This window comes from Cydia amplana, chromosome 23 (assembly GCF_948474715.1).
Source record: "Cydia amplana chromosome 23, ilCydAmpl1.1, whole genome shotgun sequence".
In the NCBI taxonomy this organism is placed as follows: domain Eukaryota; kingdom Metazoa; phylum Arthropoda; class Insecta; order Lepidoptera; family Tortricidae; genus Cydia; species Cydia amplana.
In genome coordinates, this window is record NC_086091.1 from 1232096 (window position 1) to 1258741 (window position 26646).

At 39.3% G+C, this 26646-nt stretch overlaps 1 protein-coding gene across 1 annotated transcript; it reads left to right on the forward strand.

Moving 5' to 3' along the window:
* The first annotated feature begins 2350 nt into the window (after positions 1-2350).
* Positions 2351-24681, forward strand: LOC134658861 (uncharacterized). Its single transcript, XM_063514532.1, has 10 exons — positions 2351-2641; positions 3258-3405; positions 5820-6874; positions 7659-7827; positions 8588-8760; positions 17740-17957; positions 18999-19163; positions 21007-21133; positions 21716-21805; positions 24160-24681. The coding sequence occupies exons 1-10, from the start codon at positions 2567-2569 to the stop codon at positions 24661-24663; spliced, it is 2724 nt and encodes a 907-aa protein (XP_063370602.1). The 5' UTR covers positions 2351-2566; the 3' UTR covers positions 24664-24681.
* Positions 24682-26646: the final 1965 nt, after the last annotated feature.

Below are 26646 nucleotides of genomic sequence, written 5' to 3' on the forward strand. Positions count from 1 at the left end.
GTTGCGATAGATATTTCTGCGATTCTTCTATTAATCTCGGTTTTATTTTGGGTAAAATAATGTGTTGAATAGGTGACATTGTAAAGAAATTTTATCTAGCTATGGAGTCCAAAGTAAAACACTGTTTTTATTATTAAGCATTTATGTTTGAAGCTGAGAAGAAAATATTGGCATGTTACGTGTCCTCAATTGTACATAATAATTTTCAGTCAGTTTTGTTATTTCCTTATGTAAAAATATAGTGTAACAAGACTGACTTGGGGACACAAACTTTGCTTGACTCAGTTTCCAAAAATAATTCTTAGTTCGATCAAAAATAAATGCGATAATAAATCTAACAGCGTTTTTAAAAGTAGCACTTTCTGTTCAAGTAAAAAATGGGATTGTTTTGTGGCTATAAATTAAACCTTGAAAGATCAAGGGAGATGTGTGGGTGTTTAGATTCGCAGATTTTTTCAAATTTTTTTTTTTACTTTTTAGGAACGGTTATACCTACAGACAGTTTGGGAGGTTTGTGCGTTAGATACCTATCTACCATGAGATGTTAACTATGGGTAAATAGTTCAAGAATAACATTATTATACTTATTAAATATTTTCGACAGTTGTACCGTACATTCACCTGCAATAATATGTTCTTTGAAGGCCGCAAACATATATGACCCGCTCTTTTGGCTCTACAAATAAAAGATCGTGTCAGATATATTTTGTCGTCGTGCAACATATTGTTGCAGGTGACTACCCTTTTTTACCGGAACAGGTTAGTGCGAAAATAGAAAAGTAATTATTTAATATTTTTATTTGAATGGATATCGACGACGTAAGCTATGTCAAAGGAAAACGAGCCATATTACGAGACTATTAAAGTACGAAATGCTTTAGCGTAGTAAAATATTGTAAGTGATGTGATAATACAGAAGGAATCAGCGCCAGTCATATGTTATCGAGCTTTAGTTATTACAAATATGTATATAGCTTTTAGTTTTTGTTCTCTTTCTAACAAAATCCATAATTATATTGTCATACATATAATTTTGTTCTTCTATAACGTGTGTAGGTTGCCGTAACGTAAGTAAAGGAATTGGGTAAATGATTTGAGAGAATGGGATACCAACGACATATTATGTAGGTACCTATATACCTGATATACCTCTCGTTTTAATCTTATGTATGTACCTAACATGTATAACCAAAATTGTTTCTTATTGTTAACTAGAGACCCGCCCCGGCTTCGCACGGGTAAACAAATTATACATAAACTTTCCTCTTGAATAACCCTATCTATTAAAAAAAAGCGCATCAAAATCCGTTGCGTAGTATTAAAGATCTAAGCATACATACAGACAGACAGACAAGGAAGCGACTTTGTTTTATACTATGTCGTGATGTACTTTCCTTATTTGACGTTTTTTAATTGCTTATTGTTATTTATAGTATATTCCCTTTACTTAATCGCTAATTATCTACGATTTATTTAGTCTGTAAAATATTGTAATCAAATACTCAATGTAAATAAACAGATTTTATACGAATTTTGTTTTTTTTTTTCATTTACTGTTTTCATAACAACTTTGCTAATGGTAGAGTCTGGCTAATGAAAGTTGAGCCTGAGATAACACGGGAATTTCAATAAAAACCGCACCTGGCAATAAAATTACTATGAAATTAAATGGCAGCTTGAAACTGACAGCTTATTTGATAGGAAAAAAAGTTGCTATATAAAATTTTTTAAATAAATCTCAGGCTCAACTTTCATTAGCCAGACTTCTAGTTATGGTAAAGTGGGAAATAATTTCCCAGGCAGCAAGTAAGGGTTAACAGTTCTCTAGGTGAAATGCCGCCAACTTAGCCAATGCAATGTAAAATATACGTGATTTATCTTTTTAATGTATTTCTGTCAGGGAAAAGCAGGGAAAAAGTTGAAATTGAAAATGTGTATGCCAAGATTTTTATTTGTTTACAGGTTTTGACACATGATAGGTAGTAAAAAAAATCCTTACCTAATCTAAACAGTTTAAGCCCCCTCCACACTCGTGCGCGAATCGTGGCGCGAAGTCGCGATTCACGCATATAGTCTGTAGGGAGCTTTACATAATTGGCAAGACTTGTAGCTATAATACACTGCCGTACCGCACCGCAACCTTGGTGCGGTGCAGTAGTGATTACGGCTATTATAGTGACGCAACTTTTATGCTTTAATTTAATGTATTATTACATTTTAATACAGCTATCCAATATTTATAAATAATGTAAAAATACTGGATTAAATACCATAAAGTTATTAAAATATTATTTCAAACAAGCAGTATGCTGTATGGTCCTAGCCTAATCATAAGTATCGAATAGAAAAAAAAACTAAATTGACAATGACAATCTTGTGATTCATGTCAGCTCAGCTGAATTGTGTATTTTTATTTATTATCAGCATTTATGTGTTAGCTTTTCTAAAATTTCCGCGTTCTTTATATTACAATAAAGGCAACGCCTTATTTAATCTGTACAAAGTGTCATTTTTGATGTGGATACGAATGAGTATCTTTGTGTTGTTGTCGTGAAATCGTTCAACAATGTTTGGAAGACCCAGATGTAGGGAATATACGCCTCTAGCCACCCAGCAGTTACGACTTCGGAGTCTTATACAGGTATTTAAGTAGTTCATATTTACTTTTGAGGTTAAAAACTACTGAAAACACAAAATTTATCAACAAACTTCTACACAATTTGTCATCTTACGCATCGTTATTTTGAGCCTGCTAATTAAGGAAATTAGTTGAATTTTGTTCATAAAATGGATTAACTGTTTATCAAAAACGGTTTTAAATGTAATTTGGCTTAGTAACTACTCTTTTTTATAAACAGTAACCAAAAAATTCACTCAATAAATGATGAAACACTAGATTAGATAATAACAGATAATGCATATGAAATGCATTGTTATCATTGCCTTATTCTCTTTTAAGATGAGGTTAATATTATTATTCAAGTAAGTTTGAATGTAAGTGATATTGATATCATATTGCTGGGTTTAAATTCCGTTGATAAGTGCTAAAATTGTATCAAAACATGGCTTTCGCATTGTTTAAATTCAAAACACTTTAGCAGTATTGGTAGTTAATATACAATTAATGAAACCGTTGAGAAAATTATACAAGAATGTTTTAGAAATGCAACATGTAGAGAAAACAGATACACTCGACTCGGGGGTCCGCTCGCTTGGTCAATATGGTCATTAAAATTAATTAAATTGTTGCATTCCAGATTGTAGGCTACAACATCCGACCACCTGAAGGCTGTTTATATCAGTGCAGTTTCTACCTGACGCTTCATCATACTACCATGTCTGCACCATTCTACACCAGCGAGAGAATCTGCTCTCCGCATCCCAAGTGGAAAGAGATTGATTCAGGTAATAGATTCTTGGTGACAAACGCCACACTGCAGGCTAGCATGCACTGGGCCCAGGACAGAGCGGCCTCGAGAGCACTGGTGACGAGTGCCCAGAATCGTCCCTCAGCCATGAGGTTACGATAAGGAAGAGAGAATAAATTCTTGAAGGCTTTCTCTTCTGACTCCCATTGTCCTGGCTTCTTGCCACAGCTCATGAGAGCCTGGGGTCCGCTTAGCAACTAATCCCAAGAATAGTAAACTAACTATTACGGCTCAGCGACCCAAAGAGGATCTTGGCCTCCGAAACGAGAGCACACCACTTTGCCCGATCCTGCGCCGTTTCCTGCCAATTTTCGGCTTGAAGCTGACGCAGATCCGCTTCCACACTGTCTCCCCAGCAGTATCTGGGCCGACCTACTGGGCGGCCACCAGTCGGTCAAGAATAGTAAAAACAATTATAGTTATTTACGAAGAGAGTCTTTGTAATTGTTAACCTGACTACAGCTTTTTCGTAAAACGACTCTTCTTTCAATGTCAAACCAGATGCAGTCTATGTTATTCACGTTATCGTCATAAAAACAGAGTGATTGACACCTCATTCACCACACAACACAAACATACTGATATACACTCAGCAGCAGAAGTTGCTAAGCAGGCGAGGTGTTCAAAATGATCTTGACGCGACTTTATTATTAACCCTTTAACCGCCAGAGTTTGATATATAAGACATTACATATCCAGCTCATTTCGCCACAGTCTGATAAATAAGACAAAGATCTGATTTGGTTTTTACATCACATTTATAACTCCCGTAACTATGCCAACCTTACTCTGCGTGGTACAATTACTGTCGGTGGCGACACGAGCACGCTCGATCAAAAATTGCTGGCGGTTAAAAGGTTAAGAGGATAAGAGCGTGTTAGGGTTATTTTGAACACCTCGCCCGCTTAGCAACTTCTGCTGCTCACTGTACATGCATAGACAGTCTGGTAAACAAGTTTTTGCTTGTTTGCCGCCTTTGGTTGTCACACGCGCGTTGCCGACCACGAGTAACAATTAACAAACTAATACATGAGTCACCAATGTTGATAAACCCCATTCTATGAATATGGGTCAACTGATATACAAGTATGCAAATTATTTAACAGTTTTAGCTAATAATCAACTTTAATACTGTGGAATACAGTTCATTTTTGTATAAACGTTGGTATTGTTGTTTTATACGACAGTTAATAGGAGATTAAGTATTAATGAGGTCTTGTTTGGTGTCAATGTGTTAGAGATGTCTCTTTATATAATTATAGTCATTGACGGTTTTTTAGGGTTTCATAGCCAAATGGCAAAAAACGGAACCCTTATGGATTCGTCATGTCCGTCTGTCTGTCTGTCTGTCCGTCCGTATGTCACAGCCACTTTTTTCCGAAACTATAAGAACTATACTGTTGAAACTTGGTAAGTAGTGTATTCTGTGAACCGCATTAAGATTTTCACACAAAAATAGAAAAAAAAAACAATAAATTTTGGGGGTCCCCCATACTTAGATAGAACTGAAACTCAAAAAAATTTTTTTCATCAAACCCATACGTGTGCGGTGTCCATGGATAGGTCTTCAAAAATGATATTGAGGTTTCTAATATAATTTTTTTTCTAAACTGAATAGTTTGCGCGAGAGACACTTCCAAAGTGGTAAAATGTGTCTGTAACTTCTAAAATAAGAGAATGATAAAACTAAAAAAAATATATGATGTACATTACCATGCAAACTTCCACCGAAAATTGGTTTGAACGAGACCTAGTAAGTAGTTTTTTTTAATACGTCATAAATCGTAAACCGCAATTTACCTTTCTGTACAAATCTACGGAACCCTTCATGGGCGAGTCCGACTCGCACTTGGCCGCTTTTTTATCAGACATGAATAATGTTTGGTTGTTTGTCTGGAATTCTGGAATACAATGTTTTACCTGCACTGGCGGTATTTTAATCACACATATTGTAACTTGTAGGTTGTAAGGCAAGTTAATTAATATGAGCTCTTTTTTAACCGACGAAAAACACGGAGGAGGTTATCAAGTCGACGCTTATATATATATATTTTTTTTTATGTAAGATCACGCATAACTTTTTTTTCAATAAGGTGTATTGGGGTAATTTTCAAAATTACCCCAATACACCTTATTCAAGCCTTACGAGAGTTACGTGGCCCATGCCTTAGGAGGATAGACGTCAGATCCTCATTATTATCGGCGTCTGCGTCACCAACCACAATCGAAATATAAATTATACATTGCACGATAATAACAATGACATCATTTTATTTTGACTACTTATCTTCCCCCCGCGAATTCGTTTGAGAGAATGCCATTAAGTCCGTCTTAAAATAAAGTTTAAAACAGTTCTGTTAACTAAGTAACGAATCGGTATTTTTATTTCAGAAATTACTCATCACATGACGTCAACCAATGTAGTCATACGTATCTGGTGTCATATGCTCCCACCGAACAAAGATTACGAGGAAACAGACCGGCAAGACACCGTCATTCAGACCTGGGGCGTATACTTCACGGGTCTAAGGTATTTAGGGGCCAATCTAGCCTTAAACTTCACTTCAGATTGTTTCAAGAGCAATACCCTAGTCTTTCAAATGCATGGCGGGTACTTTTGCTCGTACAAAAGTCTCAAACTAGATATAATACCACCGGAGAACGAGATGGAACATAGTTCGCTATCATCAGATTCGTCCGGTAAGACTAAAACACTGGAATCTAGATTTATACAGAATCATAACGCGAAATCTAGATCGATATCACCGAGTAAATATTCTAGACGGACGGATAAAGAGTATTCGAAAAGCCACAGTCCGGTGGAAAGGGGATTTAAACAGAATTTTCCTACTATAAAAAACTCGGCGAGTTTAAATATAGGACAGAGTAGTAGAGATTTCAAAGAGAGAAGCGAGGAAAAGAAATTAGATCCGAGTTTAATATATGAGCATTCTCCGGAGACTCAAGATGTGAAAGAGTTTAGTAGTGATGTGAACTGTGATAATTTATCTAAGAACGTTTCGAAAGAAGATATATCAGAGAATAAAATAGATTTGAGTGAAACCGCTGAGAATTATGATCTAAGGAACGAATCGGATGTACCAAAGTATCGGTATCACGCTTTAAGCTTTTTGAAATCTGAAATCAGACCGAGTTATAATTCGGATAAGTTGCAGAAGTTGCATATATTGCAGTATTCGATTAAGAAAAAACAGGAAGCGGTGCAAGATATTAAAGAAAAAATATATAAAAATTCAGCGTTGACTAGTAGTTTAACCGATGAGTTTGGTGATGAAGTGAGGTTAAAAAGCAAGTCGCAGAGGAATTTGTTTTCTCCGGATGAGGATTTGGAGAAGATTGTGAAGAATGGTAAAGTTAAGGATGAGAAGCCGGTTTCTAATGGACCGAGGCTGGCTTTGAAGTTGAATGATCTCCTATCTTTTAAGGTTGGTATTTAATTTTTTGTGACATTAATTCTGGTGACCGAAGAGCTGGCGGCTACCTCGCACAACGTATCAGCATTGCGATACAGCGAGGAAATGTCGCCAGCATCCTTGGTACAATGCCTCAAGGGCCTATTTTAGATTTAAGCTAGTTTTTAATTTTTTTTAGTAATACACTGTATATATCTTGTTTTGTAAATAAAAAACCTTCTTTTAAAGTTATTTTTTGTTCCTGAGTTATGGGTGTTTTCTATGTATATAAGTATGTATTTATCTATATAAGTATATATATCGTCGCCTAGCAGCCATAGTACAAGCTTTGCTTAGTTTGGGGCTAGGTGGCTAGGCTTGAGCTTACAGTGGGACTTAGGGCCCGATTCGGATTTTGGACTAGATATATTACTATTAGATAATTATCTATTAGACATCGTCAAGATACGATAACGATATTTTTAAGATCTAGCCTGTCAAATTTGACATTTCCGCGATTATGGAGATACTCTTTAACGATAACAATGTCCAAAGCGTCTCGTTACATATTTTTAGATCTCAAAACGATTTTGAAACGATCTTAAAACGATAATTTTGACATAAAAGTGACATTGGTTGCCCGAATTGAGCCGCAAAAGATATCTAGTTGAAATCTAAACTAGTTGGTATCTAGTACATATCGAATCGTTCTCTTCTCTAGAACGGATCTTGTTTTCCGAATACCGCGGTTAGTCAATTTGTGTAAGATTGCCCCTATAATATTTATTATTTTATATATTTTTATTATATATTTCAGTCAAAACCATCGCCCTTCCAAAGGGCAGAGCATATAAGGCTAACCAAACAGATAGAAATATTGCGGTTCAAGCGGATATTACTGGCGGATGAGAGAGATAGCAAGCTGGCTAATATACGGAGGCTGAAAGAGACGCATGCTAAGTTATGCGAGGAAAATCAGGATTTAGGTGAGTAATTGAAGTAAAAATGGAAAAATAAATGTTTTCAGTCGATAGTCAATTGTTTGAGATGTTAATGCTGTTTAGGTAGAAGCGCTTTTAAACTTTCTTATCGACATTTTTGACTGAATTTTTTGTTACATTTGTGTCAAAAGTTTAACTTAAGGGGCTGCCCGAGGTTTTCATCGATTTTTGACAAGTTTTGAATCGTATCTCCTACTTTTGCACTACAGATAGAATTATAAGACAAACGGCTATCGGTTCTTAAATCTTTTATCTCCATTTTTGTCGACCGTATTTTGAAAGAAATGAATACTGATTTTTTTAATGATTTTTTTGAACATTGTCTAAGAATACTTTTTTCGTAACTAGATTGCTGTAAAGTAAAGGATCTTATATATACGAAATCTAAATATTTGTGTTCGTCTTTGACGTCTCGAAAAACGTGTGAAGGATTTTAATTATAAACTAATTAACACAAAAGCTATGGCCAGAAAACCTGTTTTGTGGCCTAAAATTATTCAACTTTGATGCCAAATATCTCGAAGACAATGAACTTAAAAGTAAAAATGGGATACTATACTGTTAATATGGTAAGCTACAAAAAACATTAGAAAACTAAGAGCTTCCAATCTAAGGTAATTTTCGTGGGGGAGCCCCTTAAAACTGAATGAGATAAGACATCTCGACCATCTCGTTCATTTTTTCATTCTTCTAAACAATTACTATACAAAAATCATATTTGAATTTTAATTTTTTCTTGTTCCAGGTCTAGAACTGATGCAGGGTTACCATAGCCTCTCCAGACGGACAGACAGACTGAAGGAGCAGAGACAATCAGCAGCGGCGCTGAGGGAGCTGGCCGCGCGCGCCCATAGAGAGTTGGCTGCGCATAGCGACTCGCTGTTGCTACAGTTGGCGCAGATATTCTACATAGAACAGGTAATGTTCCAGGTCTAGAACTGATGCAGGGTTACCACAGCCTCTCCCGACGGACGGACAGACTGAAAGAGCAGAGACAATCAGCAGCGGCGCTGAGGGAGCTGGCCGCGCGCGCCCATAGAGAGTTGGCTGCGCATAGCGACTCGCTGTTGCTACAGTTGGCGCAGATATTCTACATAGAACAGGTAATGTTCCAGGTCTAGAACTGATGCAGGGTTACCACAGCCTCTCCCGACGGACGGACAGACTGAAAGAGCAGAGACAATCAGCAGCGGCGCTGAGGGAGCTGGCCGCGCGCGCCCATAGAGAGTTGGCTGCGCATAGCGACTCGCTGTTGCTACAGTTGGCGCAGATATTCTACATAGAACAGGTAATGTTCCAGGTCTAGAACTGATGCAGGGTTACCACAGCCTCTCCCGACGGACGGACAGACTGAAAGAGCAGAGACAATCAGCAGCGGCGCTGAGGGAGCTGGCCGCGCGCGCCCATAGAGAGTTGGCTGCGCATAGCGACTCGCTGTTGCTACAGTTGGCGCAGATATTCTACATAGAACAGGTAATGTTCCAGGTCTAGAACTGATGCAGGGTTACCACAGCCTCTCCCGACGGACGGACAGACTGAAAGAGCAGAGACAATCAGCAGCGGCGCTGAGGGAGCTGGCCGCGCGCGCCCATAGAGAGTTGGCTGCGCATAGCGACTCGCTGTTGCTACAGTTGGCGCAGATATTCTACATAGAACAGGTAATGTTCCAGGTCTAGAACTGATGCAGGGTTACCACAGCCTCTCCCGACGGACGGACAGACTGAAAGAGCAGAGACAATCAGCAGCGGCGCTGAGGGAGCTGGCCGCGCGCGCCCATAGAGAGTTGGCTGCGCATAGCGACTCGCTGTTGCTACAGTTGGCGCAGATATTCTACATAGAACAGGTAATGTTCCAGGTCTAGAACTGATGCAGGGTTACCACAGCCTCTCCCGACGGACGGACAGACTGAAAGAGCAGAGACAATCAGCAGCGGCGCTGAGGGAGCTGGCCGCGCGCGCCCATAGAGAGTTGGCTGCGCATAGCGACTCGCTGTTGCTACAGTTGGCGCAGATATTCTACATAGAACAGGTAATGTTCCAGGTCTAGAACTGATGCAGGGTTACCACAGCCTCTCCCGACGGACGGACAGACTGAAAGAGCAGAGACAATCAGCAGCGGCGCTGAGGGAGCTGGCCGCGCGCGCCCATAGAGAGTTGGCTGCGCATAGCGACTCGCTGTTGCTACAGTTGGCGCAGATATTCTACATAGAACAGGTAATGTTCCAGGTCTAGAACTGATGCAGGGTTACCACAGCCTCTCCCGACAGACAGACAGACTGAAGGAGCAGAGACAATCAGCAGCGGCGCTGAGGGAGCTGGCCGCGCGCGCCCATAGAGAGTTGGCTGCGCATAGCGACTCGCTGTTGCTACAGTTGGCGCAGATATTCTACATAGAACAGGTAATGTTCCAGGTCTAGAACTGACGCAGGGTTACCACAGCCTCTCCCGATGGAAAGACAGACTGAAAGAGCAGCGACAATGCTACAGTTGGCGCAGATATTCTACATTGAGCAGGTAACTTATGGCTATATAAATGCATTGGGATAAAGCACAGACAATATAAAAAAAAAATAAACTAATGACTGGTGACGTAGAGCAGCGGTCGGCAACCTTTTAGCAGCCAAGGGCCACATAGTAGTTAACGAAGTTGACGCGGGCCGCACTTTGTTAATATTTATGACTTTATCAGACATTATCGTTTGTCAATATCACATACAAAGTAGCCAGGGAGGCTCGCGGGCCGCAAGTGACAGGTTCACGGGCCGCATGCGGCCCGCGGGCCGCAGGTTGCCGACCGCCGTAGAGAATGCCAATTGGCATTAAGTCCGCCATTTGTACATTGCTGTATATATTTTGTGCAATAAAGTTTAAATAAATATATAAATAAAATCACACAACATTTTGAGTTGTTTTCTTATGTTGGTTGGTAGAATGGACTTTTGTACTTTTGTGTTACATGATGATTAAAAATGATATATAATATTTAATATCGTTCTTTTGGATTTTATTTTATTTGATGTTTTACAGTTAGTGTAAAACCTCGCGTGGGCTTGGTGAAAATTTTTGCGTTTCACTCGGTGGGTAAATTTGAAACTGCAATGCACTTTTCGAACCACTCGCTACGCTCGTGATTTAATTTTGGGATCTTTCGTTTCCTCTAGTATTAATATTAGCACGAGCGATTAAACAACAACTTAGCACCTTTGTAAAACAAATAACTATTATTGTGTTACGCCAGGCGTGGCTCACTCCGCGATTTCGTCGCGTCGCTACAAGTACATGCGGCCCACACCAATTGTGGTGTCTAGCCATAGTGGTTGCCGCGCACCGCTACGGAACGGACGCGGTTATATCTGTCGTAACAGACGCGTTTTGTTAGAAAGTGAATCTTCTGTACCTAGTACTATGGGGCTGTTCATAAATTACGTCATCCATTTTTGACCCCTAAAATCATCCAAAAATCATGCTTCGAATGGCCCCGTTTCCTCCTACATCATGCTACCATCATCCGATGTCCAGACACCCCCCCCCCCCCCTAATTTGACATGACGTAATTGACCGAAGCGTAGCGAAGGTCTACGTTTTTGACTCGGGCATTTTGCTTTTGTATGTCCGGATGTTCTCCTCTACGGGTCGCAATTCTTAACCGATTTTCGTGAAATTTTGTGACCGACTTCTATGACTAAATGATTTTTTTTTGTCGATCCGGTTTTTGGAAATTTTTCAAAATGGCGGAGTCGTGATAGCTCCCGCCTAAACGAATAGTCGTATCGGTATCATAAGAGTTTTTTCTTTTTGAGATATGTTTATAGATTAAATGGCCAAAAATTCAGAAAATTTGTATCGCTGGTTTTGGCGGTATTTAGATATTTAGTTTTTACTTGAGAATGAGTAGCTAAATTTCGTCAGCTTTAGTAAGAACTATAATGGCGTATTTTGCAATCGTTCGCTTTTTTTGTTTGCATCGGGATGAAAAATTTCGTATTTTTTATTTATCAAGCGCGGCTTAAGCGTATTCGTTGAATTTTTGTTTGTAGCTTTATGTAGTTTTTAATTTTTTGTTTATATTACATGTACTATACCTATATTATAATAAATATTTTTGCCATACATTTATTCAGTTTTAAGCTCTGCTCGCGATGTCTACACTGTAGACACTACACTGTAGACTCTACAGCTCACAGAGCCACTAGTTTATGAATACTAAAGTTCTTTGCTTTATTTTCACTCTTTTCTTGATGTGAATTATTATGTTTTGTGTCAAAAATTGCTTTACTGTGTAATTAAGTTAGTTAGCTGTAGCCTTAGCATAGTTGTAGTTTTCGCTCCAATATGTTTTCATGATGTGCATACATGCTTTGGATGGCATTCCCAACCAGGGACCGATCAACCCTTTCCGCGAGAAAAGCCTTTCAATGGGCGTCCCTTACACACGGCTAACACATTATAAGACTCTCCATTTTGAAATGCAAGCCCATTCATTTGACTTACCCTTACCGAAAAGCTCAGCCAAAAATAAGGCTAGCCCTTTGCTATTGCTTACCGCTAGCCTATACGCCTTGCAATCCCTTAATAAGGGTTACCCTTATCATTAAGCGCTTTTTATAAAGCGCCCTTTAGTATTGTCGTAGTTTAGCCTTGCGTGAAAGAGACAGGATTAGTATATATCTACGCTAGTGTATGAAAAGGAAAGAAAATGGAATGGAATGATTGTATAGGTTATCGACGTGGTTTAAGGTTTAAGAAACAATTAATGCGAGAGTGAGTGATGTTAACTTGTAAAAGAATAAAAATACAACATCCTTACCTTTAGCTTGTTGCCGCATAATTTACATTGGCTTTTGTTCGTTTCCACATCTATCTGTATATATATAAACTAGCTGTTGCCCGCGACTTCGTACGCGTGGATTTGTATATTGGTGGTTATTTATATTCTACAGAGTAGCTTAGAACATTATGCAGCAAAAGGTAGCAGTAGGGACGGTTAATCATTTGTTAATTTAATTATTATACAACGCATTGAGATTTGTCTTTCACAACCTGGCTACGCAGTTTCAAGCCCCTAACCCAGCGGTCGGCAATATGCGGCTCGCGGGCCGCATGCGGCCCGTGAACCCGTCACTTGCGGCCCTCGAGCCTCCCTGGCTATTTTTAACCGACTTAAAAAAAAGGAGGTTCTCAGTTTGACCCGTATGTATGTATATGTATTTGTTCGCGATTATCTCGCGTTTGGCTGAACCGATTTTGATGCGGTTTTCAGAAAAGTTTTTCTTACGTTCTGGAGAAGGTTTTAGTATACCTAGATCCGAGCTGATGCTGAACCCTGGCTGTACCTAGTGGATCTCAGGTTTGGTGCAACATAGGCACACTCTGATTTGGTCATCCGACTCGTCTTGATGAGTACTTGGGAGAGCAGTACCCAAGATAGAGCTGTTGCTGTACCCTTGCTGTACCTAGTGAAACTCAGGTTTGTTGCAACATAGGCCCACGCTATGTTGGTCATCCGTCATATCTTGATGAGCACTTGGGAGAGCAGTACCCAAGATAGAGCTGGTGCTGAACCCTGGCTGTACCTAGTGGAACTGAGGTTTGGTGCAACATAGGCACACTCTGTTTTGGTCATCCGAATCGTCTTGATGAGTAGGTACTTGGGAGAGCAGTACCCAAGATAGAACTGATGCTTAACCCTGGATGTACCTAGTGGAACTCAGATTTGGTAAAACCTACTATTTTGGTATTAATTACTTTTTGGCAGAAATTTGGTTTACGACAGGATAGGGACTGGACACGTATAGGGGTGCCATATAAAAATTATTTTGTGCTTTTCAGTGGGTTGGTTTTTTGGTGGCTTTTTTTTAAGAAATTATATTACGTAATTTTGTTTTGGTTTTCTTTTTGTTTATTTTATTTACTTATTTTATTTTTTACTTTATAGTGACAAGTTTTTTTTTTTTTTTTTTTTATTGAAAATTTTACATAAAAATACAGCATTTTAGTACCTTAATCTAATGTTTCGCCAAACTGTGAGACAGTTTGTTGGCGGTGCGCTCTAGAGTAATCTTAAGCTAAATTAGGTACACTAATTATTAATAGTAACAAGTACTTCAGTTATTTTAGGTTTTGGGCTAAAATACTGGTTTGTTAGGCTCTCCTCTTAGTTTTAGTGTAATTCAGTAGGTATCTATTAAGTTCTTTTGTTTTAGTTTTCTTTTTGTTTATTTTTAATTTTTTATTCTTTTTTATTTATTTTATTTTTTACTTTTTAGTGATAGCTACTTCATTTACTTCAGGTTTTGGGCTAAAATAATAGTTTGTTAAGCTCTCCATTTAGTTTTGGGCTAGTAAGTAACTACCTACTAATGTTGGTGATGGCCTAACTCGATGATAATCGCGACAAAACACAATATGACATTTCTGTGCTAAACGATTTGTATGTACATATATTGCTCCCACTCCCACTGCCACTCCCACTTCCAGTCCCAGTCCCACTCCCATTCCCAGTCCCAGTCCGAGTCCGACTCCCACTCCCACTATTTTATCTAAATCGGTTTCAGCAACTTAAATTTGTTAGTAGGTATACAGATAGCATCGCCACCTACCGGGTCCGATTGGTTTATCAAACCTTCTCTAGACTGTAACAAACACTTTTCTGGAAACCGCAGGCGGTTTGAAAAAAGTTGATCGACCCACCTAGTGGAACTCTGCAACATAGGCACACGACGACAAGTCGGTTAACCAAAACAAAGTGTGCCTATGTTGCACCAAACCTGAGTTACACTAGGTATAGCCAGGGTTCAGCATCAGCTCTATCTTAGGTACTGCTCTCTCAAGTGCTCATCAAGATGTGACAGATGACCAAAATAGCGTGGGCCTATGTTGCACCAAACCTGAGTTCCACTAGGTACAGCTAGGGTTCAGCATCAGCTTTATCTTGGGTACTGCTCTCCCAAGTACTCATCAAGATGTGATGGATGACCAAAATAACGTGGGCCTATGTTGCATCAAACCTGAGTTCCACTAGGTACAGCCAGGGTTCAGCATCAGCTCTATCTTGGGTACTGCTCTCTCAAGTGCTCATCAAGATGTGACGGATGCCCAAAATAGCGTGGGCCTATGTTGCAACAAACCTGAGCTCCACTAGGTACAGCCAGGGTTCAGCATCAGCTTTATTTCGGGTACTGCTCTCCCAAGTGCTCATCAAGATGTGACGGATGACCAAAATAGCGTGGGCCTATGTTGCAACAAACCTGAGTTCCACTAGGTACAGCCAGGGTTCAGCATCAGCTTTATTTCGGGTACTGCTCTCCCAAGTGCTCATCAAGATATGACGGATGATCAAAATAGCGTTGGCCTATGTTGCACCAAACCTGAGTTCCACTAGGTACAGCCAGGGTTCAGCATCAGCTCTATCTTGGGTACTACTCTCCCAAGTGCTCATCAATATGTGACGAATGCCCAAAATAGCATGGGCCTACGTTGTACCAAACCTGAGTTCCACTAGGTACAGCCAGGGTTCAGCATCAGCTTTATTTTGGGTACTGCTCTCCCAAGTGCTCATCAAGATGTGACGGATGACCAAAATAGCTTGGGCCTATGTTGCACCAAACCTGAGTTCCACTAGGTACAGCCAGGGTTCAGCATCAGCTCTTTTTCGGGTACTGCTCTCCCAAGTGCTCATCAAGATGTGACGGATGACCAAAATAGCGTGGGCCTATGTTGCACCAAACCTGAGTTCCACTAGGTACAGCTAGGGTTCAGCATCAGCTTTATCTTGGGTACTGCTCTCCCAAGTACTCATCAAGATGTGACGGAAGACCAAAATAACGTGGGCCTATGTTGCATCAAACCTGAGTTCCACTAGGTACAGCCAGGGTTCAGCATCAGCTCTATCTCGGGTACTGCTCTCTCAAGTGCTCATCAAGATGTGACGGATGACCAAAATAGCGTGGGCCTATGTTGCAACAAACCTGAGTTCCACTAGGTACAGCCAGGGTTCAGCATCAGCTTTATTTCGGGTACTGCCCTCCCAAGTGCTCATCAAGATGTGACGGATGACTAAAATAGCGTGGGCCTATGTTGCAACAAACCTGAGTTCCACTAGGTACAGCCAGGGTTCAGCATCAGCTTTATTTCGGGTACTGCTCTCCCAAGTGCTCATCAAGATATGACGGATGATCAAAATAGCGTTGGCCTATGTTGCACCAAACGTGAGTTCCACTAGGTACAGCCAGGGTTCAGCATCAGCTCTATCTTGGGTACTGCTCTCCCAAGTGCTCATCAAGATGTGACGAATGCCCAAAATAGCGTGGGCCTACGTTGTACCAAACCTGAGTTCCACTAGGTACAGCCAGGGTTCAGCATCAGCTTTATCTTGGGTACTGCTCTCCCAAGTGCTCATCAAGATGTGACGGATGACCAAAATAGCTTGGGCCTATGTTGCACCAAACCTGAGTTCCACTAGGTACAGCCAGGGTACAGGATCAGCTCTATCTTGGGTACTGCTCTCCCAAGTGTTCATCAAGAGGTGACGGATGACCAAAATAGCGTGGGCCTATGTTGCGCCAAACCTGAGTTCCACTAGGTACATCCTGAGTTCCATTAGGTACATCCTGAGTTCCACTAGGTACATCCAGGGTTCAGCATCAGCTCTATCTTGGGTAGGTACTGCTCTCCCAAGTTCTCATCAAGGCGTGTCGGATGACCAAAACAGCCTGCCTATGTTGCACCAAACTTGAGTTCCACTAGGAACAGCCAGGGTTCAGCATCAGCTCAGATCTATGTATACTAAAACCTTCTCCAGAATGTAACGAACACTTTTCTGGAAACCGCATCAAAATCGGTTCAGCCAAACGCGAGATAATCGCGAACAAATAAATATACATACATACGGGTCAAACTGAGAACTTCCTTTTTTTTGAAAGCGGTTAATGAGTAGTTAGTAGGATTTATTAAATAGTGGTCTTGAAAATCTTCTGGGGGTTGAGAGGGATTATATCGAGAACAATTTTATTCAGTTTGTGGCTTGAAACATCGTAGCCAGGTTGTGAAAGACAAATCTCATGCGTTGAAGAATACCTAATTTACAAATGATTAACCGTCCTATCTTTTGTTTGCTGCATAATGTTCTTAGCTAATGTAGAATATATAACCACCAATATACAAATCCACGCGTAAGAAGTCGCCGGCAACAGCTAGTCATATATAAAATACCGGTGAACGGCGTCAACTTGCGGTTTTTTTTATTCTAAGTTTGATTCGTAATCAGTAGCAATAGGTATATTATTTGCAACGGAAGTTATTGATAATATCGGCACGTGTCTAAGACTAAAGCGCCGTGACGATGCGCTCGACCCGAGAAAAGCAACAACCAATCACAACTCTTTGCCATTGAAAATTGAACCGTATTTCAACAAGAGCGGCTTCGATCATTTATTTGGAACTCACATCAAACCGCCGTCGCCGACGATCGCTCGGATTCGAAGTAATGTGTGTTTTATGAACAAGGTAGACGGTTTAAATTAGCACGCTTATATGCTGAAAGGGCTTCCCTTATATAAGGGTATAAGGGTAGCCCTTATAAGCCATATGCGGAGCGGATGATAAGGGTTTTGTAAGGGTATTGGGCTACCGATTACTCAAATGGGCTAGCTTTATATAAGGGTTTTAAAGGCTTAATGAAAGGGTATCGTCTGGCAAAGGGTATGGTGAGTTAAGCCTTATGCAATACCCTTACAAAACCCTCTATAAGGGATAGCGGGCGGGTCCCTGTTCCCAACCAAAACCTGTACTGAAAATAATTATTTCATGTAACAAATGTTATCTGTTTTGTGTGCCTAATAAATAAAATAAAAAAATAAAATAAAATAGAATAGCCCCTATTATTATTCTGTGGTTACAGGTGGACCAGACAACGTGGAAAATCTGCGACGTTCCCCTCCCGGTCTGTTCCGACGGAGCCCGTCCCTCCGTCGCGGCGGACGCTGTGGCTGCCGGCTTCGCGGCACAGGCTGTTGTGCTGACGGCCGCCATCTTGAATTTACCGTTACGATATAAAATAACGCTGCTAGGCTCAGCTACTAAAATACTGGATATTACGCCTGATTTACCTGATCCTAAGTAAGTTATCTGTAGATTTAAGAAACTTTTTTAAATTTCGGCGATTTCACGGCTCAGGATATTGTGCTGACGGCCGCCATCTTGAATTTACTGTTACGATATAAAATAACGCTTCTGGGTTCAGCGACAAAGATATTGGACATTACTCCGGATTTACCTGATCCAAAATAAGTAAGCGTGGCTGGGTGAGTGACTGGGTGAGCGTCCACGTAAGTGACCGACCGCCCGAACGAGTGAGTGACCGCGTAAGTGACAGCACGAGTGAGTGACCAAGTCAGTGAGTGGTCGCTCGCCATTTAAGTGACCGAACGACCAAGAGAGTGAGTGACTGACTGAGTGACTCCCTGTTGTACCTCGACGTTCCTCGTGTGTTCCGACGGAGTTCGTCCCTCCGTCGCGGCGGACGCTGTGGCTGCCGGCTTCGCGGCACAGGCTGTTGTGCTGACGGCCGCCATCTTGAATTTACCGTTACGATATAAAATAACGCTGCTAGGCTCAGCTACTAAAATACTGGATATTACGCCTGATTTACCGGATCCTAAGTAAGTTATCTGTAGATTTAAGAAACTTTTTTAAATGTCGGCGATTTCACGGCTCAGGATATTGTGCTGACGGCCGCCATCTTGAATCTACCGTTACGACATGAGATTGTGTTGTTAGGATCGGTGACGAAGATATTGCATAATACGCCTGATTATGCCTCTTATCCGAAATTAAAGTGACTCAAAGATTACTCGAAGGTTAGCTGGAAGAGATCCCTTATAAGGATAAGTTTGCCTTTGTACCTCTATTTCTGTAAATTGTATGTACAAACCTGTGTTGTGTATGTGTACAATAAAGTGATTACTACTCCTACTAAAATGTTGCCAAATACCCCGATTCATAAACGTTTACTAAAGTTGACAAGCCGATAATAATCGTTCGTCCCTTTCCGACGTATTAGTATGATGGAAAGGGACAAACGATTATTATCGGCTTGCTAACTTTAGTAAACGTTTATGAGTAAGGGGGATAATGTATAATTGCTTTATTTCATTTCAGCATACCCTTATTCGCACGTGGCGGCGACGCGACGCTATTCCGCTACGGCATGTTTTTGCTAAACAAGTGCATAGCGCAATTATTATGGGCAAGAGGCCTCCCCGTCACCGACATGAGGCCTACGCTCGCTAATCTACAGAGACTGATGATTACACCTCATAATTCGTAAGTTTTCACACATTTTTTGTTCTTTTTAGGCCTCCCCATCACCAATATGAGGCCTACTCTCGCTAATCGACAGGCTGATGATTACACCAAATAATTCGTAAGTATGTTAGAGATATTTTCACATAATAAGCCATGTTTTTGCTAAACAAGTGCATAGCTCAACTATTATGGGCAAGAGGCCTCCCCGTCACCGACATGAGGCCTACGCTCGCTAATCTACAGAGACTGATGATTACACCTCATAATTCGTAAGTTTTCACACATTTTTTTGGTTTTTTAGGCCTCTCTATCACCAATATGAGGCCTACGCTCGCTAATCTACAGAGACTGATGATTGCACCAAATAATTCGTAAGTATTTTAGAGACATTTCACATTATACGCCATGTTTTTGCTAAAAAAGTGTACAGCGCAGCTATTATGGGCAAGAGGCCTCCCTGTCACCGACATGAGGCCTACGCTCGCTAATCTACAGAGACTGATGATTACACCACATAATTCGTAAGTATTTTAGAGACATTTCACATTATACGCCATGTTTTTGCTAAAAAAGTGTACAGCGCAGCTATTATGGGTGAGAGGCCTCCCCGTAACAGACATGAGGCCGACGCTCGCTAATCTACAGAGACTGATGATTACACCTCATAATTCGTAAGTTTTCACTCATGTTTTGGTTTTTTTGGCCTCCCTATCACCAATATGAGGCCTAAACTAGCTAATCTACAGAGACTGATAATTCGTAAGTATTTTAGACATATTTCACATTATACGCCATGTCTTTGCTAAAAAGTAACATATGTATGGACAAGAGGCCTCCCCGTCACCGATATGAGTCCTACGCTCACTAATCTACAGAGACTGATGATTACACCACATAATTCGTAAGTATTTGTTAGTCTTGTGGACTCATGAGGCCTCACAGTTACTAATACGAGTACAGTCAGCAGCAGAAGTTGCTAAGCGGGCGCGGTGTTCAAAATCACCTTGACGCGCTCTTATTCTCTTAACAATAAAGTCGCGTCAAGATCATTTTGAACACCTCGCCCGCTTAGCAACTATTGCTGCTGACTGTACATGATAACTCGACAAATGTCGTGTTTATCTGAATCTTGTGACGTCATAAGGCTTTAGCGTAGATAATTACGTTTAGAAACCATTTTTGGCGTATCATCATAAATTCTTTACAGTACATATGGTCCTATTTTCACGCACTAGTGAGTAAAATAGCACATTTCGTGCGAATGTCAAATTTTAAAGGGCCATATCTACTGTAAAACGTTGTACGATACACGTGCGAATAAGTAATTCGCAACTCGTGTCGATTTAAAACACTCCCTTCGGTCGTGTTTTAACTTATCGCTCGTTTCGAATTTCCTCTTTTTCGCACTTGTATCGTAATTCGTAAATAACTATTGTGTCCTACTCTTTTCGAGCACATAAATTCCGCTATAATATTACTATAACCTGTCTCTTTCCTTTCATAAGGTCTCTTTTCAACTACCTACTCTTTACACTCCCGTCATAGAGAAATATAGTAAGACAAGAGTGCTCACTCCATACATCAGTTTTGATACCAAAAAGACTATTAATTTCAGTAGACATTGCACCGGAAAGTCTTATGTTGTTGAGCATAAGACTTTCCGGTCGGCGCTACATCTATTGTCAAGTAGCAGTACTTATAGTTCCGCTACTCGATGCTAGATGTAGACTATGAAAATAATAGTCTTTTTGGTACTAAAACTGATGTATGGAGTGAGCAATCTATGTATTTTTTTCTCTATGCTCCCGTAGAACCATAGCTAAGCTAAAATAGCTAAGCTAGTTTCAACCTTATGTTATAGGAACGACACTGCAAAACTGTTTGGCACGTATCGCTGGTTGCCGGATAACCGGTGCTCGCACACGCAGAGTTTGAGAAGCCTTGTCGCGTCTGATAGAGGGAAATATAGACAGTTCAACAGGTTTAAGGTAAGTTGTGTTTATCTTGTTGTTCCAGGGATCGTCAAACTTTTCAGCAAAATATCTAACTGCAATGAAATCAACATCATTTTCAGGAATGACAGAAAATTTTCAGGTCGGAATATAGTTCGTCTAAGCTAACAAAGATGGTAGTAGCACTTTAATTAATCGTCATATATTCATAATAAAGGAGGATGGGCAGATTTGTATGGACACTGGGCCTATGAACCAATAAGAATAAGCGACATACCATTGGAAAGGTTTTTAACTTGTCAAATCTTTGTTTAAAAAAAAACAACGGGTTGCACTCCGGGAGTGCCGATAGAAGTGAAAACTGACTAGTCCAAAATGTCTGCAGCACTGTGTATAATTGACCCATCCTCCTTTCTATTGACAAACTTTAGTTCCGAAATTGCTGGTCAATGAGCTTGTTTAAAATTTGAATAGAAATTGTAAAGTTACCTTGCAGAGCTCGCATCTAAATATATTTGGTCATGATATTTTCCGAGATCCCCGAAATATATATACAAGAATTGCTCGTTTAAAGGTATAAAATATATTATCGTTTCTGATACATAACTGTGGTAACAGGATTCTGTCGACGGTCAGTCCCCACAGGCCGTGATGACGCTGAGTCGACACCGGCACTCCAGAAGTGTAGGAAGCTATAACGACGATCAGGTATTTATGAAACTAATCCATAATTACCTTATGCATTTTGTAAGGAATTTTCATTGTTAACCTTTTGACCGCTAACGGTAAAGACCTCAGAGCGAGCAGCTACAGCCCAATATAAACCTTCGTGCATTCCGATAAGGTTCAAGATGACGCGCACGATGTTCACTCTTGAATAGTCTTGATGTTTGAGCAAGGGATGCATTCTTGAATAGAATGACTTTAAATTTGAGTTTTTCTGAATATTTTTACTTTTAATATCCGATAAGAGCACACAACTATATTTTTAACACTTAAAATATGTACATATTTAAAATTAAAATTTAAAATAATGAAATAAATTTAAAATAATTAAAATTTGGTATTGTATGAAAAACTCAATTGTTTCAAAACGTGTTTACTGTTTACAACCGCCATGATTATGTACAGTCAGCAATACTATTAGCTTAGCACCTCTACATACAAACTTCTATGGCAGGGCAATGATTTATAACTCAAGATAGGTTATAGGCGTTCCAAAATTGAAGCGCTTAACTTGTGACAAATTGGACAAGTTGCCTTTAGACGCGGTTGGACAAGCGATAAATGTGCATGTGTTAACGAGCTCCCGCACACCGAAAGAGAAAGAGACGACCTTATGTTTAACAACGAGTGTGACAAAGATGGATGGAATGAGAAAATTAATCAAAAATAACAGATTTCTTCGTAGGCACAGATAAATATGGAAGTATTTTTTGTGCTCCTCAAGTATGAGTATAACCTATCTATGGTACCTATGTATGGTATGGTATGGTTATATAATATCATCATATGTACATCTACTACTACGCTTACGTACTAGACATATTCTTTTCATATATTTCTTCATATCGCACAGCCGCCGCCGTGAAAATGAAAAATTCACTTATTTATTTACATCAAAAACGCCCATAAAGTGCATGTTTTTAACTGCAGTGAACATTCATTGTAAAGCAAAACATTAATAATTATTATTTTCATTATACGATTTATTTATTTTTCACTTTCATAAATATAAATTAACATTATTTACTCACAAAATACTAATTTCATTCATAATTATTAACAAAGTTACATACGTGATTTGTAAGTGTTCATTTATTTTCTTGCACGTAAGTTTATTTTTATATTTCGTAGTTAGAAAAACATCGAATGCATGTTATTTTTCGTCTCGTTTTTTGATTGTAGAAAAAAAGAAAAACTAAATCTTAAACTGAATTGAAAATATGTGACGTTTTGAACCGAAAGGTACCACATTGTCGGTTGTCGATAAGGTTGGTTTCAAATTGAAGCTATATGGAAACAGCTCCTTGTTGACAATCGACAATAGGTACCCTTTTGGTTGAAAATAGCACACATTACGTAAGCTTAGAAAAGCTTTATAAACAATGATCGGAATAGGTAGTGCCATTTGGGGTGAACGACCTCAAACATTGTACTTAACATGGATAAGACTCGGGATTCCAAGACTCTTATTTTTAGGGTTCCGTACCTCAAAAGGAAAAAACGGAACCCTAATAGGATCACTCGTGCGTCTGTCTGTCCGTCCGTCTGTCACAGCCTATTTTCTCCGAAAATATTGGAGCAATTAAGTTGAAATTTGGCACACATATGTAAGTTTGTGACCCAAAGATGGACGTGTAACGTAAATAAATGAATTTTAAATATGGAGGCCATTTTTGGGGGCTAAATGAGAAAATTTAAAAATAAAAAATTCTAACTATATCGTGTTACATATCAAATGAAAGACCTCATTGTAAGGATTTCAAATATATTTATTTTATAATTTTAGAATTAATAGTTTAGTAGTTATTCAAGAAAATAGGCAAAAAATGACCATAACCCCCCTTATCTCCGATACTACTGGGTCTAAAATTTTGAAAAAAATACACAAAATAGTTCTTTACCTATAGATGACAGGACAACCTATTAGAAATGTGCAGTCCAGCGTGAGTCGGACTTAATGTACGGAACCCTTGGAACGCGAGTCCGACTCGCACTAGGCCGGTTTTTTTCACAAAAATATTTCTTGGCATGTCTTTAATTGAGGTAGGTAATATGATATCCCGGGGTGAAAAGGTATATCCATACTAAGCTTACGCACCGAAGTCCCGTGAAATGGCACTACCAATTCCGATCACTGTTTATAAAGCATGATTTTACTGAGAACATTTTTTAGCGTAAAAATCGAAAAAACATTGAACGTTATTAAGTTCAAAGGTATTTCATACCTCAGTTATCAGAGTTAAACATTTAAATAAGTAAAAAAAAAATCATTTCAATTTATTAAAATTATTTTTCACAAAAAAATTAATATCAAATTGTTTTTTTTTTTCTTATAGGAAGCACCCGCTTTAGACCAATCAACAACGTCCATAATGGGAAGCGAACCAAACATCTACAACACAAAACTATCCCACGTTGCCTCGGAACCACCAAAACTGATGAAAACCCACAACTCCGACTCCGAAATACAACGTCATACAACAGAAACCGAAAAAGTAATATTCACTTTAGGCGACGACTGTATCAATGACATTAAAACTGACAGACTTGTCAAACTATCAAGCAATAACGATGACAGTGACAATGTCAAAAAAATATGCTCAGAAATCAAAGATTACTGCGACAAAGATGAAGAAGGCCTAGATATAGTTAAACATCTTGAAGGTAATGTGAATATAGATATAGCTAAATATATGGAGGAGAAAAGAGTGAGTGTGGTGAGTGACAATTGTGACGTTTGTGACGTATCGTGTGCGAAAGTGACTGACGTCATTGTGATACCTAGTGCGGAAGCCATTTTGGATACGGGACAGGAAGCGGATGTAGAGTTGAAGGAGTGATTTGTTTTATAGATGGATTGTAATTGTGGTGGATATGGTGTAAATATAATTGAACATTTGTGACGTTCTTCGGGTAAAGGTACCTTATGTGGTGGTTGGCACTTACGCTATTAATTAATGACGCTCCAATACTAATTCGGTGCTACGTGACATAAGCTACCTTTTTCCGTGGAACGTCACATTTAATTACAAGGTGTTTTCTCATATGTGGTTCAAGCGGAGGCATGAACACAATAATATAATAATTATTTACGATGCAAGTGCGAAAAATAGGATATTCGCAACGAGTGGCGGAGTGTTTTAAATCGACAGTTGCAAATTACCTATTCGCACGTGTATCGTACAGTCAGCAGCAGAAGTTGCTAAGCGGGCGAGGTGTTTAAAATTACCCTGATGCGCTCTTATTCTCTTAACAATAAAGTCGCGTCAAGATCATTTTGAACACCTCGCCCGCTTAGCAACTTCTGCTGCTGACTGTACTACGTTTTACAGTACATATGGCCCTTTGAGTTTACGGCGTAGTTACGTAATGTGCTTATTATAGCACCTGGTGTCGTTATGTAGCTCCAGATGTACTGTAATAGTACATTATTGTCGAGGTTCGGAAGTAGCTACTTGCAGGCTGAGGATTCGTTTTAAACGGACGACCTTGGGAGTCCGTTTAATTGAATCCGAAGCCAGCAAGTAGCCTTCCAGCCGAGTCATATATAGTGCTTTTCTCAAAAATGGTGCAAGAAATAGAAATATTTTACAGAACTTACAGAAGCAACGTTCTAATTTTCCATTAATTTTCACAGAAAAAAGTACAACCATTAAAAAAATTAGCTTGCCGCCTTTAAAAAAAAAAGAAGTGTATTTTTCTGCTGAAAATACGCCAAACTATTTGAGACACCTAAATAGTCGCGGTACCAACATTAAGCCTGTAACAGAAACAGATATCTCTTTCTCGCTCTCACTTATGGGTGCGACGCTCCAAGGTCGCGGTGCGGTGCGATAGTCTGTTATAGGCTTTATAATAATAAGTACTGATCATCTGTTTGGCTGTTTAAGGGACCTATGCCTTCATTTGATATGGCCATTTGAAGTTTTAAAAAGTTTGGAACTCGTTAAATAATGGAATTTGTATGCGACATTGCAGTCCCGAAATCGAGACTGCAATGTTTTTAACTTTTTAATTTTTTGAATGACCATAAACTACGCACTTCGCGACCTATTTTTTAACCGGCAACGTCGACTTTGCCGTCCATTTTTGAGAAAAATATATTATAATTGTCTTTTGTTGAAACTGTAAATTTCGGCTAATAATTAAGCTGAAAATATCTCCACAGTTCAGTCAATGACAATACTATATTTTGATGTCGTGAAACTTACCTTAAAGTATGGTGATTATAGGAATTCTGTAAAATAAATACATAGAGTCTTATACGTCGTTAAAATCGTCTTACAATAAATAGAAAGAAACGTACAGAAAAGCTGGTTTATTTCCACACCGGTTATGATCGTAATAATAAAGTAAGAGATATATCGGGTACCTACTTGATACAGCAATACAAAATAAAACCAGTTTTGAACGATTGACGGTTAGTTTCACTAGTCTTATGTCATGATTAAGGTGCATGGAACTGTTTCGAAATATCGGGAGCTCGAAAACAATACAAAAGTTAATCACGGCTCATATCCCGGTCGATATAAGTCGAGTGAAAATAAAACCATGTTTTTTTTTCAAACGAAGCATTTCGGCATACGTTTTTTGGGTTAATGCCATCTTATTATGATAGTTACTATCTGTATCTATATCTATATACAGATAGTACAGTAGTCTATATCTATATCTGTATATAGACTACTGTAGTCTGTTTTATTTTTATCACACTCGCACGTTAAAACCAGTGTGCTATTGTGGACAAAATTTATGTTTTTTCTTTAGAAATAACACTGTAAATTAAATAATTGTTAACCTACCTGCAGTACCTAATATTTACT

Bases quoted from the DNA above. Each gene is read 5' to 3' on its own strand.
- LOC134658861 (XM_063514532.1), top strand. From the start codon at position 2,567: ATGTTTGGAAGACCCAGATGTAGGGAATATACGCCTCTAGCCACCCAG. The intron at 7,828-8,587 runs GTGAGTAATTGA...TTCTTGTTCCAG, and splicing joins CGAGGAAAATCAGGATTTAG to GTCTAGAACTGATGCAGGGT. The intron at 21,806-24,159 runs GTATTTATGAAA...TTTTTCTTATAG, and splicing joins GAAGCTATAACGACGATCAG to GAAGCACCCGCTTTAGACCA.